We start from the raw sequence: 21,039 nt of genomic DNA on the forward strand, positions 1-21,039 counted from the left end.
ACATGTTAAAATGTCACCATTATGGGTTAAATCCCTTTTCAGGCCAAGTGGCTTCAATTCACCCCACCTCACCCCACCCCACCCCACCCCCAGTTCTAATCGTAAGAAGCAGGTGAGGGAAGTCGGATTAGTATAAATCCTTGAACAATACTGTACTAGGAAACAATTAGCCTAGGCTGCCCTACTCCCCAGCCAATGGTCAGAAACCCCACCTTTAAATCACAAGGTCCACTTAAAGAAAATCTAACAGCCAAATGACAACCAGAAATTAATGAGGAGTAATTATTTGGCTTCTTTAAACAAAGGTTCTCCTCACACAGATACTCAGGCTACTTATGCGCCAGGGACTTGCTCTATCTCTCACAGAGCACCAAGGTAAGGCCTCTGGTTCTTTCACGGAGCATCTCCCTCGCCAGAGTGGTACTCCTTAGGGTTGGGACAAAGTACATTCATCTGTGTTGTCTCAGGGTCTTGTCCAGTTTAACCGACAGAAGGTCAATGAATATACTGAGCTGTAAAAATTAAATCTCTTGCAAACTTTTCAGTCCTGGGGCAGCTGGGTAGGGTGAGGCGTAACCCCTTACTACTGTTACTTGCTGGGGCCTACTCTGCAGAACCTGAAGGTCTCATCATCACAGATCATTCCTTCCGTGTCTCTTATAGGATTAAGAGCTGGAAAAGCCTTACAAGTCTCTGCTTCAATTTTTAGAAGCTGATTTCTAAATGACTTGTCCCAGTGGCGAAAAAGAATAACAAATGGCCATTCAAAGCTGAACAACGGAGTTGAGTTTGCGCTGTATACCAAAGATGCCAACACTTTCTTTCTGGTATGCAGATAAAAGGACTGAAAAACAATTTAAAAATAAGATACCACTTCTGATTAAACGGTGCTATCAATTTTTGTGAGGTTTCAGTAAAATCTTAATAATGAATCTGTGACATTTCTTTCTGCAACACAGTAGCATTGTGAATAGTAACATTACTATAATATCACAAGTAGACCCAGCAAAAGGAAATAGGCATTGGGGGTGGGGAGACTTTAGTGACGATTATATTATTTTTTCTCCAGATAGAAACTTCCTCTGCATACACTGCCTCATTTTTAAAAACCACAACGTGCAAGTTGTAGTATTTCTGCGTTTTGCTCTTCATAACATCAGCCACATCTCTCAAGTTTTTAAAGATTCATTTCACAGTGCCAACAGAAAGAAAACTTCAACAAAAGGCACAAATTAAGGACTATCCACCTGCACGCTTGATGTATAACTCATTTTTATTTGCTCCTGAATTACCAGAGTTTGGTGTGCCATAAGGATGGGCTCTGCAGGAACTTAGATCCAAAATGGCAGCTGAGCTTCTGAAACTCACCAGAGCCATAACGCTTAACATACGTGAAACCAGGTCTTATTTATCACACTTCTCAACCTGTCTAGAGAGAAGAATATTTACCAAAACATTTCAAAGAATCAGATGGCGTTCTGTTAAATGTTCATTATATCATTCTCCTTCTTGCCTAAGAAAGCAGGCACCCTGCTTCTGGTCCCTCCGCTCTGCAAACTGAATTAACCTGCTATTCACATGTTTACACAGTCCAGAAAAACAAGCTAATGACAAAATGTGGAAAGCTGAGGTTCATCTCATTCTTCTTCTGTAAGGCCAATTTAGGAAATGGGCACAAAATGAATCATCTAACAAGTAAAGCCCCAAATAAGCGCTTTCATTTTCAGAAAAAAACAACAACAAAAATCAGAACTCTAATTTTCCTCAGGTCTACCACAAAGCAACACTCTCTATTACTATGGTAACTTCTACGTCTTTTCCTTCAAATTCAAGCTGTAAAAAAATTTTCTAAGAGACAAATTTGTTCCAGATTACCTTTTGAATGTAATGTTTGCAATCTTACACAAAAGCTGAACTTCTACCACCAAAAAAATTTACACTGAATTTAAACCGTCACTTCCCCACTCATTTCCACTGCTACTAACAACATTAATTTTAGAAAAATAATAAAATACTTGCTCTTTAGAGACAGAGGACTTTAATTATCTTTATGAATTCAAATGGAACGTCTTTTTGTTAAATTAGCGTGAAAGTCCCTTCATCTACAAACAATTGGCCCAAAGAAACAGGCCATTTTCAGCACAAGAGGCCAATCCATTTTAACAGTGAATAAAGCTTTTGAAAGCATTACACACCCTCTTGCAGACTGTCAAATTTTCAAAATGGTCCAGCATTTTTTCCATTTTTTTTTAACACTCTCAGGCCCAGCAAGCATCTTATAATTAGATTAAAAAGGAAACAAACAAAAAAAAGCCCCACTGCTCCCTTCTGATCAAAATTATTCCATTTATGCTTAATTACCTTTAATCCAAGTCTACATATTTAATGATGGGGATATGACAATTCAATTTGCATATTTTAAATGGCCTTTCTAAACTATACTTTGTAACAGCTTTAGAACAGTCTCTTTCTCATGCCAATATGCTAAGGCATAAATCAGGAGGATACAAATTAGGAGGAAAAAAAAGAAAAGAAAAGAAAACAAGGCCTCTGCGAGCCAGGGATATGCTGAGGGGGGTGGGGTAGTTTCCCCAGGGGTGGGGGATATTTCCCCGCCACATCACAAACTACAATCCTTTCAGCCCACCAGACCGAGAGCATTACATCACACTCTCACAACGATCGGGGGAGGTGGCTCTGAGAAGGCAAGTTTTCAGTCCTCTTCCCTCCCCATCCCCAGGCTTTCTAGAATCCTGCATTAGGAGTAATGGAATTTAACTTCAGGGCACTCACTGCACAGTTTCGAGGGTAACCAACAGACATACAGGTACACCTACTTATTTAGGTGACCAAATACGACCATTTCACAATGGATACGTGGCTGAAACAGACAACTAGATATACAGAAGCTGAATTTGTGCTGAAAAGCCCAGTTCATCCATATAAAATTAAACAGAAACTGTAAGCCATGAGAAACAGAGAAGGCCAACCCACAGGGAGAAACTGAGAGAAAAATAATTCCTAATCGGGGTGATGAGCTGTTCTATCTTTCGAACACCATGTTTACAAGATACTCCCACCATTTGGTTCAAACCACGATCAAAATAAAAGCGCATCTGGCTGCACATTTGAGCACACACACAGAGACCCAGCGCAAATGAGCGCGCGCCGAGAGGAGAGGGGTGATCCACACACTGCTTGGGAGGTTTTCAAGCCGGGGAATCTACAAACCCCAAACCTCCTGGTGTTCACTCGCCCCCAGCCTGATGTTTAAAATGTATCAGGTCTTATTTTAGGTTTTACATCTCTCTAGGAAGGATGGCCAAGCTTTAAGAAAAAAAGAAAAAGGCTTTCCCGTGGTAGTGCTTGCCCTCCCAGATCCTTTGTCGGCCTTAGCAGCCGAAAGAATGCAAACCCATTTATATTTATGCAAATTTTTGCAGCAGATTTAAGGGGGTAGGGAGAGGTCTGTGTTGGTTTTTTTTTTTTAAAAACCTCTTTCTAAATATCAAATTTTCAATTACTCACAGCTTCATTTATTTGCAAGACACAAACGAGGATGAAAATCTGCATATAAATTAAAAGTGCAATTAAATCACTTCAAAATTAAATATTTTACCAAGGCTTTTCCATTTCTAAAATGCCGAACCAAAAGTACATCACGGGTCTGATTTACAGATTCACGAAATGTCTGAAGCCAGTCTCCATGCTAGACAAATGTCGATTTGCAACACCACTAGTGAAAACGGTTAGACAAGATCCATATAAATCAATTGGTTTTAAAAAATTGAAAATATTTACCAACCTCATAAAGTGCAGCAGTGCTTAAATCCAGCAAATTGAGGCATACAAGGTAGAAATGGAAATGAAAAAAGGTCCAAAAAATGATTTCTTTTTGTCTATCTGTTTTTTTGTATTTTAAATATTCAGAAACCAGCAGAGACTCTGTCGGCCATTTTGGCTTGAACTAACTCTCACACTCACTCTCCCTCTTGCTCTCTCTCTCCCCCTCTGTCTCTAAAGGAAGCAGCTTTTTGTGACCTTCAAATAGAGGCGGATCATGTGACTTTGGGCAGGTTTGTCAATCAGGAAAGGGGCGGGAGCTTGGGCTGAAACTGCCTTAAAGGGAAAGCGGCCCTTTTCCACTCACTTTCATTTGTGAAACCGTGTTATCTCATACTCTCCACCTACACACACTGAATGTGGAAGTGGCAACAGCAGAAGGGTAACAGATGAACAAAACAGAGAAACCTTTATTGCTTTACAGAAATATGCTCAGTTGCTAACGATTCTTACAGATTCTGGAGCTTGGCTCACTTGCTACAGTTATTCTCTGGATGCTTGGGCAAGCACAGGCTGGCAAACTGCTCTTTAAAGGGGGACTTAAACAATATTTTACCCAAACAGGAGACTTTAGTCTTCAAAGACTGAGGTGAAATATAGGACACAACTGATCTCTAACAAGCTCCTAAAATGCACAGGAAAAGACTGAAAGGAAATATACCAAAGTATAAGCTCTATATGCCAATTCAGAGAGGTTATGTGACTTCTCTCCACACAGCTAGACAGCTGTAGAACAGTGAGTAGTCTCCCAACTGAACTCCACATTTATACTTTAAAAATCATTTTTTTAATTGTTTTATTTATTTATTTATTTATTTATTTATTTTTTGGCCATGCTGCACGGCATGCAGGATCTCAAGTTCCCTGACCAGGGATCGAACCTGTGCCCCCTGCACTGGAAGCACAGAGTCTTAACTACTGGATCACCATATTTACTGTTTCAGGTGTATGTATGTTTGGTATCTCCTCCCCCCACCCCAAACTATGCTACAGCAAACTGTCAGATGAGTCACTTTTAATGCCCTCCCCAACCTGAAGAAGTAGCTCTTCAGCTGACCTGGAGGCAGCGTTAAATTTAAAACCTACCTGGCTTCCCCCAAGCCTAAGTCCCTTCCTACTCAGTGCATCTTGCTTTCTACCCACCTAAGAAAACCACGCTGGGTTTGCATCTCTAGCCCTGGGGCTAACAAGCTGTGTAACTGTAGTCAGGCAACTCCCTTCACCTCCTGGGCCTCAGTTTTCCCATTTGTGGAATGTAAGGATCGGACATCAGTAGATGGTATCTTTGGTTCCTTGCAGCCCTAAAAACCGTACTCTCTGTTTCTTTCTTTTTAGCAGTTCTGTTTCATCTTATCCTTGCCATCTCAAGTCATTACCCCAGGAAAGTTTTTCTTGACCCTTCCCGTCTAGACCAGGCCTTCCGGTTTAACACTCCCATAATTCCTTTACTACTTCTTCATAGCACTGGTCGTAACTGCAGTTTATTAATTGTCAAAGCACTTGCTTGCAGCTGGTCATTCCCAGTATGTATAAGGACACACTACATCTTCCTTCACTGCTGTGTGGGGCCTGACACCTACCTAGCCTGCATAGTAGGGAAATGAATGAATGAATGACTTAGACTTCCATTCAGAAGTGCTGGGCTGATCTGAGGAAATGTGCCATCCAAAGACAAGGAATAAAAGTCACATGCTATGCTATGCTATGCTAAGTCGCTTCAGTCGTGTCCGACTCTGTGTGACCCCATAGACGGCAGCCACCAGGCTCCCCCATCCCTGGGATTCTCCAGGCAAGAACACTGGAGAGGGTTGCCATTTCCTTCTCCAATGCATGAAAGTGAAAAGTGAAAGCGAAGTCGCTCAGTCGTGTCTGACTCTTAGCGACCCCATGGACTGCAGCCTACCAGGCTCCTCCATCCATGGGATTTTCCAGGCAAAAGTACTGGAGTGGGGTGCCACTGCCTTCTCTAGTTTTCAGAAACTCATCTCTATCTATCTAAGGACTGCTTAAGGAAGCAAAATAACTAAAATGACAGAAAGCGGGCAAAAGTGCCCTGTGACCATCAGACTCCATCTATCTCTATGAACCAGAAAGGGTCGGATTCCACAGTGGGACTCCCCTAAACAAACTGGGCTGACAGAGCGTAATCTGACATGCCAGCCAGCAGAGAACGGATGGATTCTGTAAGCTCCATATTCCTTGAAAACAAACCTATGAACCCTTTTAAATCCCACATGCTTGTCATCCTGGCTTCTGGGTCTTTGTACAGTCTCCCTCCTTCACTTTTTCCACTCTGACAGAAGAGCAGGAAAGGAGCTGTTTCAGGGCAGGCAGAGGCCAATGCCCAGACAATCTGGCAGCCTGAATATTTATGGCGTAAACGCTTCCACTGTCTTTGCACAGACCAGAGTGGAGTAGGAGCCAGGACCTGGACTGACAATTGAGATGTAGGCAAAAGTAGGAAACTCCTAGGATGGAAATTTTGAACATTTAGTCTATTTTTATCCTTCCAATACCTTCCAGATGAGTTACGGAAAGCTTACTTATATGGAGCATACTCAACACGTTAGAATGCATGGAGACTGTATGGCTGCCTTGGTTTAATTTGTGATGGACAGAATTTCTTTAGAAGACTGAATATTGCAAAGTCTCCACTCCTCAATGCAGATATTATTGTATAAAAATGTATATGTATTCCTTTCTGTTAAATAACACGCTGCACAAGAAGTCCAGAAACAGAGACAAATTTTAAAGCAAAGTATTAGTTCTATTTTCATATAATATGATTGCTAATTTTCTCCAACCTCCAGGGAATTTTTCTGTTGGTGAGTTATCGCTAAGCTTAAAGCAATTAATTCAATTGTTCACTAAAAGAAAGAAGTGTAATAAAGGCATATTTTTCCTATATTTCCAGACATTTTGGACTTCCTATTTATATTTGTTTTACTTTTTTATATCAGCAATAAGTGTTTTTAAATTATATTACAAGGTGAGGATACAATATAACAAAAAATGAGCTTACTTTTACAATTTACATACTCAAATGAGTGTTCTCTTTCAATGTTGCCATCTTTGGTGATTATGTAACAAATACTAAAATATTTCTATGAGGAAACAGGATTGAAAATGATAAACTGAACATTTAACCCAAAAATCTAGAAAATGAATAACAAACTCAAAAAAGAAAATAAAGACCAAATTATAAACATAAAGTAAAAGTCAAAAGAAGAGTAGACTGAATCTTTATTGACTCAAAAAATTTTTGTTTGTTTTAAAATGAATCTATCTATGAAACAAAAAGACTCACGGAGAACAGACTTGTTGTTGCCAAGGGGGAAGGAGATATGGGGGTGATGGACTGGGAATTCAGGGTTACCAGATGCGAACTATTATATAGAGAATGGATAAAAAACAAGTCCAACTATGTAACAGGGAACTATATTCCATATCCTAAGATAATCCATAATGAAAAAGCATGTAAAAAAATGTGTGTATAACTGAATCACTTTGCCATACAGCAGAAATTAACCTACTGTAGATCAACTATGGCACTCCACTCCAGCACTCTTGCCTGGAAAATCCCATGGACGGAGGAGCCTGGTGGGCTGCAGTCCATGGGGTCGAAAAGAGTCGGACACGACTGAGCGACTTCACTTTCACTTTTCACTTTCATGCATTGGAGAAGGAAATGGCAACCCACTCCAGTGTTCTTGCCTGGAGAATCCCAGGGACGGGTGAGCCTCGTGGGCTGCGGTCGATGGGGTCACACAGAGTCAGACACGACTGAAGTGACTTAGTAGTAGTAGTAGATCAACTATACCTAAGTTAAAAACTTTGTGTTAAAAACTTTGTCTTAAAAAAATAAATAACTGGGCATATACCCAGAGAAAACCAAGAGATATGCACCCCAATATTCAACTTAAGCACTATTTACAACAGTCAAGACATGGAAGCAACCTAATGTCCATCAATAGATGAATGAGGTAAAGAACATGTGGCATATATGATGATGACGATTTAGTCACCAGGTCGTGTCCGACTCTTTCGACCCCATGGACTGTAGCCTGCCAGACTCCTCTATCCATGGGATTCTCCAGGCAAGAGTACTGGAGTGGGTTGCCATTTCCTTCTCCAGGGAATCTTCCAGACCCAGGAATCGAATGTAGGTCTCCTGCACTGCAGGCAGATTCTTTACCAACTGAGCTATGAGGGAACACAGGGACTACTCTAGAGTCTACTATCACAAATCCTGAATAACAGCATTAAAAGCAGCTGAAAAAGATGCAATTACTATGACTTGTAAGAAGAAAAGTAGACAACAGGATAAGGATGTTACAGAATTTAGAACATACGCAATCTAAACATCACTGACATGACCCTGAGCACTGACGCTTCTCCCTGGGCTAAGCCAGCTGAGATGTGAGCCTGGATACTGGCAGAATGTCATACCAGACAATCCCTAGATTTGCAATTCTAAACTGAAATTAAGAACATGCAGGAGTTCAGAGTTTTTAAGGATAAGCCACCCCATTCTTTTCATTTGGCCCTGCAATAAACCTTTCTCTGCTACAAACAAACAAACACACAGACCCACATATATGTACAACTTCATAAAACTCACTGCAGAATAGAACCATGTGATGTTAATCTTGGGAGTTTCAAATCTGTATAGGTTTCCTATGTATGGGTTATGAGATCAAATGACAAAGACGTTAGAAAAAGAAAAATGACACAATCATCATAAAAGACACTTACGGATTCCAGTGTTCTTTGGAGATTTTGTAAAAACTGCCAAACATAATTGGCAGAATTTTATCAATATTCTCCTCAAACTAAGAATATATTCATTGTTCCAGAAGTACAGCGCCCTTTCTGAAAATGAGAACTGGCATATATATATGTAAGAATGTTACTCAGCCACAAAAGTGAAATAATGCCATTGGCAGCAACATGGATGGACCTAGAGATGATCACACTAACTGGAGTAAGCCATATAGAGGAAGTCACCTGTAATGTGATATTGTTTATATTTGGGATCTAAAAAAATGATATAAATGAACTTATTAATGAAACAGAAAGACACAGACACAGAAAACAAATTTATGGTTCAGATCAGATCAGTCGCTCAGTCGTGTCCGACTCTTTGCAACCCCATGAATCACAGCACGCCAGGCCTCCCTGTCCATCACCAACTCCCGGAGTTCACTCAGACTCACATCCATCAAGTCAGCGATGCCATCCAGCCATCTCATCCTCTGTCATCCCCTTCTCCTCCTGCCCTCAATCCCTCGCAGCATCAGAGTCTTTTCCAGTGAATCAACTCTTCGCATGAGGTGGCCAAAGTACTGGAGTTTCAGCTTTAGCATCATTCCTTCCAAAGAAATCCCAGGGCTGATCTCCTTCAGAATGGACTGGTTGGATCTCCTTGCAGTCCAAGGGACTCTCAAGAGTCCTCTCCAACACCACACTTCAAAAGCATCAATTCTTCGGCGCTCAGCCTTCTTCACAGTCCAACTCTCACATCCATACATGACCACTGGAAAAACCATAGCCTTGACTAGACGGACCTTTGTTAGCAAGTAATGTCTCTGCTTTTGAATATGCTATGTAAGTTGGTCATAACTTTCCTTCCAAGGAGTAAGCATCTTTTAATTTCATGGCTGCAGTCACAATCTGTAGTGATTTTGGAGCCTAGAAAAATAAAGTCTGACACTGTTTCCACTGTTTCCCCATCTATTTCCCATGAAGTGGTGGGACCGGATGCCATGATCTTCGTTTTCTGAATGTTGAGCTTTAAGCCAATTTTTTCACTCTCCACTTTCACTTTCATCAAGAGGCTTTTGAGTTCCTCTTCACTTTCTGCCATAAGGGTGGTGTCATCTGCATATCTGAGGTTATTGATATTTCTCCCGGCAATCTTGATTCCAACTTGTGTTTCTTCCAGTCCAGCGTTTCTCATGATGTACTCTGCATATAAGTTAAATAAACAGGGTGACAATATACAGCCTTGACGAACTCCTTTTCCTATTTGGAACCAGTCTGTTGTTCCATATCCATTTCTAACTGTTGCTTCCTGACCTGCATACAAATTTCTCAAGAGGCGGATCAGGTGGTCTGGTATTCCCATCTCTCTCAGAATTTTCCACAGTTTATTGTGATCCACACAGTCAAAGGCTTTGGCATAGTCAATAAAGCAGAAATAGACGCTTTTCTGGAACTCTCTTGCTTTTTCGATGATCCAGCGGATGTTGGCAATTTGATCTCTGGTTCCTCTGCCTTTTCTAAAACCAGCTTGAACATCAGGAAGTTCACGGTTCACATATTGCTGAAGCCTGGCTTGGAGAATTTTGAGCATTACTTTACTAGCGTGTGAGATGAGTGCAATTGTGCGGTAGTTTGAGCATTCTTTGGCATTGCCTTTCTTTGGGACTGGAATGAAAACTGACCTTTTCCAGTCCTGTGGCCACTGCTGAGTTTTCCAAATTTGCTGGCATATTGAGTGCAGCACTTTCACAGCATCATCTTGCAGGATTTGGAATAGTTCAACTGGAATTCCATCACCTCCACTAGCTTTGTTCATAGTGATGCCTTCTAAGGCCCACTTGACTTCACACTCCAGGGCGTCTGGCTCTAGGTCAGTGATCACACCATTGTGATTATCTGGGTTGTGAAGATCTTTTTTCTACAGTTCTTCTGTGTATTCTTGCCACCTCTTCTTAATATCTTCTGCTTCTGTTAGGTCCATACCATTTCTGTCCTTTATCGAGCTCATCTTTGCATGAAATGTTCCTTTGGTATCTCTGATTTTCTTGAAGAGATCCCTAGTCTTTCCCATTCTGTTGTTTTTCTCTATTTCTTTGCACTGATCACTGAAGAAGGCTTTCTCATCTCTCCTTGCTATTCTTCGGAACTCTGCATTCAGATGTTTATATCTTTCCTTTCTCCTTCGCTTTTCCCTTCTCTTCTTTTCACAGCTATTTGTACCAAAGGTGAAAGGGGATTGAGGAGGGGGGGTGCGGGTAAATTAGGAGGTTGGGATTAGCAGATACACACATATATAATATACTGCTGCTGCTGCTAAGTCGCTTCAGTCGTGTCAGACTCTGTGTGACCCCACAGACAGCAGCCCACCAGGCTCCCCCGTCCCTGGGATTCTCCAGGCAAGAACACTGGAGTGGGTTGCCATTTCCTTCTCCAATGCATGAAAGTGAAAAGTGAAAGTGAAGTCGCTCAGTCGTGTCTGACTCTTAGCGACCCCATGGACTGCAGCCTACCAAGCTCCTCCGTCCACAGGATTTTCCAGGCAAGAGTACTGGAGTGGGTTGCCATTGCCTTCTCCATATAAAATACTATATATAAAATAGATAACCAATAAGGATCTACTGTATAGCACAGGGAACTATACTCAATATTTTGTAATAACCTATATGGAGAAAAGAATCTGAAAAGGAATATCTATATCTGTATACACACACACACACATATATATTACTGGATATACATATAATGTATGTGCTCAGTCACCGCCAGGCTGTTATGTTCATGGGATTATTCCCACAAGAATACTGAAAGTGGGCTGCCATTTCTTCCCCCAGGGGATCTTCCTGACCCAGGGATTGAGCCCATGTCTCCTGCATTGCCAGGTGGATTCTTTACCAGTGAGCCACTTGGGAAGCCTATAGGAAACCTATATATATATATATAACTGAATATATAAAATATATGTAAAACTGAATCATTATGCTGCACACCTGAAACTAACACAATATGATAAATCAGCTATACTTCAATAAAAACAATACATTTTTAAATTAAGTTTTAAAGATTAATAAAAAATAAAAACTAACAAAAGCGGATAATCCTTTGGAAGGTCTCATCAACTAAAAATAAGAGAAAAGTTATGAGTAACATTAGGGCTAAGAACAGACACATTATAACTACAGATCTGGAGAGATTTATTTTTAATTATGAGAGAATTACATATAACTTAATGTCAATAAACCTGAAGATTAAATAAAATGGATGATAGTCAAAGAAAATAGGAATTTCAAGGTCAACTCAAAGGGCTTCCCTGATAGCTCAGCTGATAAGGAATCCATCTGCAATGCAGGAGACCCTGATTTGATTCCTGGATTGGGAAGATCCCCTGGAAAAGGGATAGGCTACCCACTCCAGTATTCTTGGGCTTTCCAGCTGGCTCAGATGGTAAAGAATTCACCTGCAATGTAGGATACCTGGGCTCGATCCCTGGGTTGGGAAGGTCCCCTGGCCACAGGACTGGAAAAGGTCAGCTTTCATTCCAATCACAAAGAAAGGCAATGCCAAAGAATGTTCAAACTAATGCACAATTGTACTCATCTCACACGCTAGCAAGGTAATGCTCAAAATTCTCCAAGCGAGGCTTCAACAATATGTGAACCACGAACTTCCAGATGTTCAAGTTAGATTTAGAAAAGGCAGAGGAACCAGAGATAGAATTGCCAACATCCACTGGCTCACAAAAAAGCAAGAGAATTTCATAAAAACATCTACATTTGCTTCATTGACTATGCTAAAGCCTTTGACTGTGTGGATCACAACAAACTGTTGAAAACGCTTGAAGAGATGGTAACACCAGACTACCTTACCTGCCTCCTGAGAAATCTATATGCAGGTCAAGAAGCAACAGTTAGAACTGGAACAATGGACTGGTTCCAAATTGGGAAAGGAGTATGTCAAGGCTGAATATTGTCACCTTGTTTATTTAACTTATATGCAGAGTACATCACGCGAAATGCTGGACTGAATGAAACACAAGCTGGAATCAAGATTGTAGGGAGAAATATCAATAACCTCAGATATGTGCAGATGACATCACCCTTATGGCAGAAAGTGAAGAGGAACTAAAGAGCCTCTAGATAAAAGTGAAAGATGAGAGTAAAAAAGCTGGCTTAAAATTCAACATTCAGAAAACTAAGATCATGGCATTCAGTCCCATCACTTCATGGCAAACAGATGGGGAAACAATGGAAACAGTGACAGACTTTATTTTCTTGGGCTCCAAAATTGCTGCAGATGGTGACTGCAGCCATGAAATTAAAAGATGCTTGTTCCTTGGAAGAAAAGTTACGACAAACCTAGACAGCATAATAAAAAGCAGACATTACTCTACTGACAAAGGTCTGTATAGTCAAAGCTTTGGTTTTTCCAGTAGTCATGTATTGATATTGTATGTCATGTATGGAGAGCTGAATCATAAAGAAAACTGAGCATCAAAGAATTACTGCTTTTGAACTGTGGTGTTGGAGAAGACTTTTGAGAGTCCCTTGGATTGCAAGGAGATCAAACCAGTCAATCCTAAAGGAAATCAACCCTGAATATTCACTGGAAAGACTGATGCTGAAGCTGAAGCTCCAATACTTTGGCCACCTGACACAAAGAACTGACTCACTGGAAAAGACCCTGATGCTGGGAAAGATTGAAGGCAGGAGAAGAAGGGGATGACAGAGGATGAGATAGCTGGATGGCATCACTGACTTGATGGACGTGAATTTGAGTAAGTTCTGGGAGTTGGTGATGGACAAGGAAGCCTGGTGTGCTGCAGTTCATGGGGTCGCAAAGAGTTGGATACGACTGAGTGACTGAACTGAACTGAAGGGCAGCTCAAGAAAGTTATGAAAATAACAAAAACCCATAGCAGAAATGTGTAAGATATTCAAAGAACTAGCCACTGAAATATCAGGCACAAGTGGTTTTCTTCTACTAAACAGATAATCTCTACATTATCCATACTGTTCTCAAATTTACAGAATAGAAAGAAATCTTTAATTCATTCTATGAAGCTAGCATATTCTTAATACCCATCTGAACTAAGACATGATACAAAAAAATAAAACTATAGATCAATCTTCACCTGTGAAGATGGACACAAAAATCCCAAGTAAAGTATCAGTAAATAGAACTTAGCGGATTAGAGCATAATTTATTATGACCATGAAAAGTTTACACCAACAATACAAGAACTGTTAAACTACAAAATTTATTAACATAACTCTTTATTTGTTCAACAAGTATATTCTAACTGCCTTATATGTGTCTGACTCTATGCTAGGTGGTGGGGATACAGCAGTACCAAATAAGGTAGGTTCATTCCCCCATGGAGCAATATCCTCATGGGAGAAAGAAACTCACTCAGAAGGAATTAAAGAGTTGGTGAAAGTGAAAGTCGGTCAGTGATGTCCAATTCTTTGCAACCCCATGAACTGTAGCCCACTGGGCTCCTCTGTCCATGGAATTCTCCAGGAAAGAATACTGGAGTGGGTTGCCATTCCCTTCTCCAGAGGATCTTCCCAACCCAGAGACTGAACCCAGGTCTCCCGCATTGCAGGTGGATTCTTTACCACTTGAGCTACCTGGGAGACTATGGTAAAACCAAGGGAGACTCACTTTAGATCAGGTAGCTAAGGAAGGCTTTTCCCAGAAGGGGCATTTAAGCTGAGTTGAAAAGCAACTGCTTGGGCTTCCATAGTGACTCAGTGGTAAAGAATCTGCCTGCCAATGAGGAAGACACGTGTTCGATCCCTGATCCGGGAAGATCCCACATGCCGTGGGGCAACTAAGCTTGTGCACCACAACCACTAAGCTTGTGCTCCAGAGCCTGCGAGCCACGACTACTGAGTCCACAAGCCACAACTTTAGAGCCTGTGCTCCAAGACAAGAGAAGCCACCGCAATGAGAAGCTCATGCGCCACAACTAGAGAAAAGCCTGTGCAACAGCAAAGACCCAGCAGAGCCAAAAGGAAATTAAAAACAATAATAAATGTTAGAAAAAGAAAAGCAACTGCTTGAGTATTTAAAGAACAAGAAGGATGATCAGGAAGGAGGCTAGGCCAGGTGCCCAGGGCAGAGAGGTGAGAGATGAAGGTAGGAGAAGGTAGATCAAACTGGGTCTTGAAGGTCACAGAAAGGAAAGGATTTTATTTTAAGAAGAATGGGAAGTCACAGAAGAATATTAAAGGAGAGTGAACGGTGCCATTTTATCCATTATTCACTCTCCACTTAATACCTAGGATCTACAAGCTGAAAATTTCAAGGGTCTAGGCAAATGTTTGGGATCTGAAAAAATATATTTACAAGTCCAAAATACAGAAAGAAAATTATAATCATAAAAATTAATAAATGCTTAAGTGTCCTCAGACTATAACACCAAGCAACACAATTCATTACGGTAAGCATTTCTTAAGTTTTCACTACATTTGAAAACAACTCTCACTTTGCAAAAAATGCTATGTTAATCACTAAAAAATCTTAGGGTAATTACAAATTAAGTCAGTTATTTGTAGCCAGAGAATGTCAGAAGCAAAACAATTAAAATTCTTTTAATCTATGATAGAAAAATAAATAAATAAAACCACATAAATAAATAAAACCACATATTTAATACGGGATGTGGATAGCTTTTAAATTGTTTCCTATAAAGTGGGACAAAAGTCTGTAAAACTTCCCAAAGTAAGCATTCCAAGGACCCACGCCGGTCTTACAACCACTCTAGACAGATCAGAGTTACATGTTCAAAAGCTGATCCTGGCTTCCCTATAGAAAATATGCTACTGAGGACCATGAGGAGAAGTAGAGACAAGCTGGAAGGCAACCATGGCCTTCTAGGTGAGGGAAGATAGCCTGGATCAGATGGAGGTAGTAGAGGTACAAAGAACATGCAACGTATTAAAAAGTAGAAGAGCTTCTATCATAAAGTAACTGGCTACTGCTGTTAATAAGAATGCAATCTGTGACCACAAAGTATAATAAGGCCAATTAACCCTTTTAAAAATAAGAGTCCAGGTTCTCGCCTCCAAGTCCAGGGTTAGGACCCAGCGCTTTCACTGCTGTGGCCCCAGATTCAATCTCTGGTTGGGGAACTAAGATCCTGTAAGCCAGATGGCAGAGACAAAAACAAAGACAAAAAAATCTCCAAACTCTGAAGTCACCATTCATTCATACAGTCAAGAACCATTTTTTAGGATGTACTATGTTTTAGGTACTATACTAGAACCAAGCCCAGGAGGGTACAAAGAGGATTTTAACACCCTGAAGGACAGAGATGTTCAAATTCATAATTAAAATATGGCATAGTGAGTGCCATAATTAAAATACAAATAAAGATACAAGAGAGTTATGCTCTAGGAATACAAAGAACTGCTGTTAAGTCAGAAAAGGTTTCATAGAGGAGGTAAGATTTTAAACTGAGTCTCAAAGAATGAGTTGGAATTTGTCATGTAGAAAACATAGTTTTGGAGAAACTTAATACTGTTCTCCAAAGAAGTTATGCCATCTTATAATCCCACCAATAGAGCACAAAGGTTCCAATTTATCCACATCCTTGCCAGCATGTTATTTGGTTTTGATTTTTTTTGATAGTTGTCTCCTGACGGGTGTGAAGTGACGCCTCACTGTGGTTCTGATTTATACTTCCTTGCTGACTAGTGGTGCTGAGTGTCTTTACATGTGCTTACTGGCCACTTATGTTAGCATCTTGGAGAAATGTCTATTCAAGCCCTTTGGATATTTTTAAAGTATGTTATTTGATTCTTGTTGTTGTTGAGTTGTAGTTCTTTACATATTCTGGATATTAATCTCTTATTAGATACACGATTTGCAAATACTTTCTCCCATTCTGTAGGACACCTTTTCACTCTATGATTGTTCTTTGATGCACACAATTTTCAAAAATTTTTAAGTATGATGTGGTTCCATTTGTCTATTTTTGCTTTTTTGCCTATGTTTTTGGTGTCCTATCCAAAAAACCATTGCAAGGCCAATGTCATGAAGCTTTTATCGTGTTTTCTTTCAGGAGTTTCAAAGTCTTAGGTCTTAAGCTTACATCTTTAATCCACTATGACAATTTTTTGTATATGGTGTAAGATAAGGGTCTAACTTGATCCTTTTGCAAATAGATACCCAAAATCCCCAACACCATATGTTGAAAAGACTGTCTGTTTCCCCCATTGAATGATCTTGGCACTCATGTCAAAGATTATTCAACATTATATAAAAGGGTTTATTTCTGGGGTTTCTATCTATTCCATTGGTCTATTTGTCTGTCTTAATGCCAGTACCACACTCTTTTTGATTACTGTAGCTTTGTAATATATTTTGAAATTAGGAATGTGAATTCTCCAACTCTGTTACTAATAACCAATTATTTTTATAAAATGTGCAAAGACAATATGTTTTTCCTCACAAACTTAACATAGATCGTTAACCACAACTTCTTTTCATTTTACCTCTTTTCACCATGATCTCCCCCTGTCAGTCGAATTAGTAGCTGTAGGCACTTGGGGGATTCCTAAATGGAAAGCCAAACTGATGATATATTGATTTTAGGTTTAATGGTAAATATTTATGTGGTCCTCAGTCACTTCCATGTGTGGCTGAGTTAAATTAACTGTCCTGCGTACAAAGATGTTGCTGGACCACTGAGCATGCTGACAGAAATGTGCAGGGTAGATCATACCATGATATAAATGTGTCAATTCAAATAGTATTTCAGGGTAGTCAGTACACAAGAAAAAATGTAGCCTTGCAATCCTACAGGCCATATATGAACAATATTTGCTAGAGTTCTCCCAAAGTTGATAACAATCTTACAAGTTTATATCATGTCACCAATAGCAGCTGTCAACCTTACTTTGCTGAACAAGGTCCGCATAGTCAAAGTTATGGTTTTTCCAGTAGTCATGTATGGATGTGAGAGTTGGACCATAAAGAAGGCTGAGCATCGAAGAATTGATGCTTTTGAACTGTGGTGTTAGAGAAGACTCTTGAGAGTCCCTTGGACTGCAAGGAGATCAAACCAGTCAATACTTGAGGAAATTAATCATGAATATTCATTCAAAGGACTGATGCTGAAACTCCAATACTTTGGCCCCCTGATGCAAAGAGCTAATTCATTATAGAAGACCCTGATGCTGGGAAAGACTGAAGGCAAGAGGAGAAGAGGGCAACAGAGGATGAGATGGTTAGATGGCATCAACAACTCAATGAACATGAGTTTGAGCAAACTCTGGGAGACGGTGAAGGACAGCGAAGACTGGAGTGCTGCAGTCCATGGGGTCACAAAGAGTCAGACACAACTGGGCAACTGAACAATAGCAGCAGTAGTTGTGAAGCTGAAAGGAACGTTTAAAATCTATCAATAACAAAAAGCATACTTTGGTCAACCATGTTATAGAAGACATTGAATTATCTTTTTATCTCTTTTTAGAAAATGTCACAGAATTGTAATATGAAGAGGTAATCAAAGTGGAAGCAGCCAAAAAATGTTGGAAAAAAATTTCACAGCAACATGTTAGGGAAATATTAATACAAATGAATATAAAATTATGTTATTTTCTGAATTTTGTATTTGTCAATTCTTGAGTTGCCATTTTTGTGATTTCTTTCCTCATTGTAAATAAATATTCACTTCTGTACCTCTAATTAGGACTTCCCAGGTGGCATTAGTGGTAAAGAATCCGCCTGCCAATGCAGGAGACATAAGAGATGCAGGTTCAATCCCTGAGACACAGGTTCGATCGCCGGGTCAGGAAGATCCCCGGAGGAGGGCATGGCAACTCACCCCTGTACTCTTGCCCAGGGAATCCCATGGACAGAGGAGCCTGGCAAGCTATAGTCCATAGTCCCACAAAGAGTCAGACACAATTGAAGCGACTTAGCACACATGCACCTCTAATCATGTAAATGAAATTAATTTTTTTCTTTTTTAAAAATTTTATCGGGAGTATAGTTAATTTACAATGTGTTAGTTTCAGGTATACGGCAAAGTGATTCAGTTATACATATACATATGTTCATTCCTTTTTAGATTCTTTTCTCATACACATTACAACAGAACACTGAGTAGAGTTCCCACTCTCGAACTATAGGTCCCTGTTGGTTATCTAATTTTCTTTTTCTTAAAGAGCATTCCCACAAAACCTAGATTTGTTCCTGGTCAGACAGAAGGGTCTCTTTGCTTGAACAAAGGCATGTAAGGGGTAAGGAAACCAGATATACATGGAAGATCTTATGGAGAGACACTGGGCAGGAGCAGGAAGATCTTTTAAACAGTAGAAGAAATATGTATAAGTAGGCTAAAGGCATCCTATGGAGGCCCTCAGAAGCAAAGAAAGACTTCAGGCTTGGATAGAAAATCTTTTCTTTTTTTTTTTCATTTCAAAATAAGCACAATCAACTGTTTTACAGGTAGGGACACTTAAGAGAGAACTGTGACAAACTTGGGTCTGTTGGGATATACTTAAGTACTGAATATAAAGTCAAACATGGCAGGTTATCCCTTTACTTTTCTTGTGCTGATAATGAATACAGTATTCTGGAGTTAGGATTTTTAGTCACCCCACCTCAGATTTTCAAAGTGAGTGTATAGAACAGGGATTCTTACTAGTCTGTGGAAACTTACTGATGTCCTCATTTATTTAATATACATTTATTGATGCTTTCTGGTGCCAACAGCAGTGACCATGTTGGCAAAAGTCTGTTCTTGTAGAGCTGAAGACAGAGCATAAACCCCTAGCCTGACCTTTCACCTTCCGCCACCTGCCTTCACGCTGTGCCTCCTCTTTACTACAATCTCTCCCTCATCACCCCCCAGCCTCCACCCACTGCTGCCCCAGTACTTCTGCCCAAACCGCAGCTCACAGAGACTCCGGCGGAAAGGGGAAAGGTGTGGTGCTTAGGGAAGAACGTGTGTCCAGACCCTCTAGCGAACATAAAACTTTCGGGAAACAAACATTACCCTCTCTTCATGATACCACTGAAAATTCCTGCAACTGAACATGCGCTTCTTTTGTCTATACTTACATAATCCTATGTTCAAAACATTTCACAACTACATGATAAGAGTAACATCTCGAAAAAGGCAGCCTTAAAACACCAATTTCAAGGAATTGGGCAAATACATCTTGCCTTTCAAGTAATGCTTTTCCATAAAGGCATATTATCTGTCCATAAGTAAAATATAAGCTAAATAAATAAGACTTTTAGTAAGTGAATTGTAGTTTTCTGAGAGACACATGTGCTACCCTATTCACTGTGTTTAAAGTCGGCATCTTTGCCTATAAAGACCAGCAATCCACACAGTGTACAGTCATTTGCAATTAGGAAACACAGGGAAAACCTCATAAAATACAGCTTAGAACTTAAAGACATTTTCAAACAATTAATTTAAGTGACTTCTGTGCAAACTAGAAAATTTATTAGCAAGTGTAAGTTTCCCAAAGACCTAGTACAAAATGTTTATGGTTATACTAAAACTTTCAGCAGCAAAAATTCCATGAGCATAAATAACTATCTATTGAACCTCTTTGTGGCATTTTCAAAATACCAATCAACTTGAAAATAACACTCACTTCTTTTCTCCCAAAAACAATATGAAGAGAGAAACCCAACCATTTCTCTGATGCCCAATTTATGACTGAAATTACAGAAGGTTTCAATTTGCTCTTAGTAAGTTTATTTCACCACGTACATATTTTAATGGTCCAAAGGCAGGGGGAAAGCTAATGAAAACTGATGGTAGAAAACAGAAAATAAAACATTAAACAACCAAAAAACCCTTTCCTACGGCCAAATACCAAGGTCTGCGTTTTGAAGATAATTATCTATAAAGTGAGTAATGTGGAAATACTTTCATTTCCTCTGTATTTAGGAAATGCTACAAAGCTTCCCAAAGCCTTTATTATTTATTTTTGGCTATGCTGGGTCTTTGCGTGGTATGCGGGCCTTCTTCCCCAAACAGGGATCAAACCTGCACTGCCTGCATTGGAAGGTGAATTCTTAACCACTGGACCAACAGAGAAGCACTTGTAAAGCCTTTAAGTCAGCACCAAACAAATGGTTCTCTAAGAGTTTAGTGTTAAATCTGGTAGTCAAATATAAAACAAGGACTATCAACTGTAGAGATCTGCAAAAACTAAACTTTTAAAAGCTGCACCGCAGCATAAGATGAATGTGAAGAGAGAACTGTAGAAGGAGGAGTTAAGAGTACGAGCAGAAATAAAGGTAAGGACTAGCTATCAGAATTCATAAAAGGTCTAATAATAATTCAGAAAAATTAAAAGGACATTTTATAACTAGACATTTAAGTTGCAAAGAATGTAATTAGTTAGAAGAGAATCTAATCAAGACACTGGAGTTAAGACATTTAAAAAACAGAACCTC

At 39.8% G+C, this 21,039-nt stretch overlaps 1 protein-coding gene across 6 annotated transcripts in view; it reads right to left on the reverse strand.

The window, feature by feature from the left end:
* The window catches only part of TNRC6B (trinucleotide repeat containing adaptor 6B), a 262,575-nt gene that overhangs the window by 136,675 nt on the left and 104,861 nt on the right, over positions 1-21,039 (reverse strand). Inside the window, exon 1 of one of the 6 annotated variants that reach the window (XM_070371538.1) lies at positions 3,806-4,037. The exons of the other annotated variants lie outside the window; for them this stretch is intronic. Coding sequence (XP_070227639.1) covers positions 3,806-3,810 — 5 coding nt within the window. The 5' untranslated portion in view covers positions 3,811-4,037. Of the gene's footprint in view, positions 1-3,805; positions 4,038-21,039 lie in introns of those variants that run through there. 6 annotated transcript variants of the gene reach the window in all.

The sequence above is a fragment of the Bos mutus genome, chromosome 5 (genome assembly GCF_027580195.1).
Source record: "Bos mutus isolate GX-2022 chromosome 5, NWIPB_WYAK_1.1, whole genome shotgun sequence".
Lineage (NCBI taxonomy): Eukaryota > Metazoa > Chordata > Mammalia > Artiodactyla > Bovidae > Bos > Bos mutus.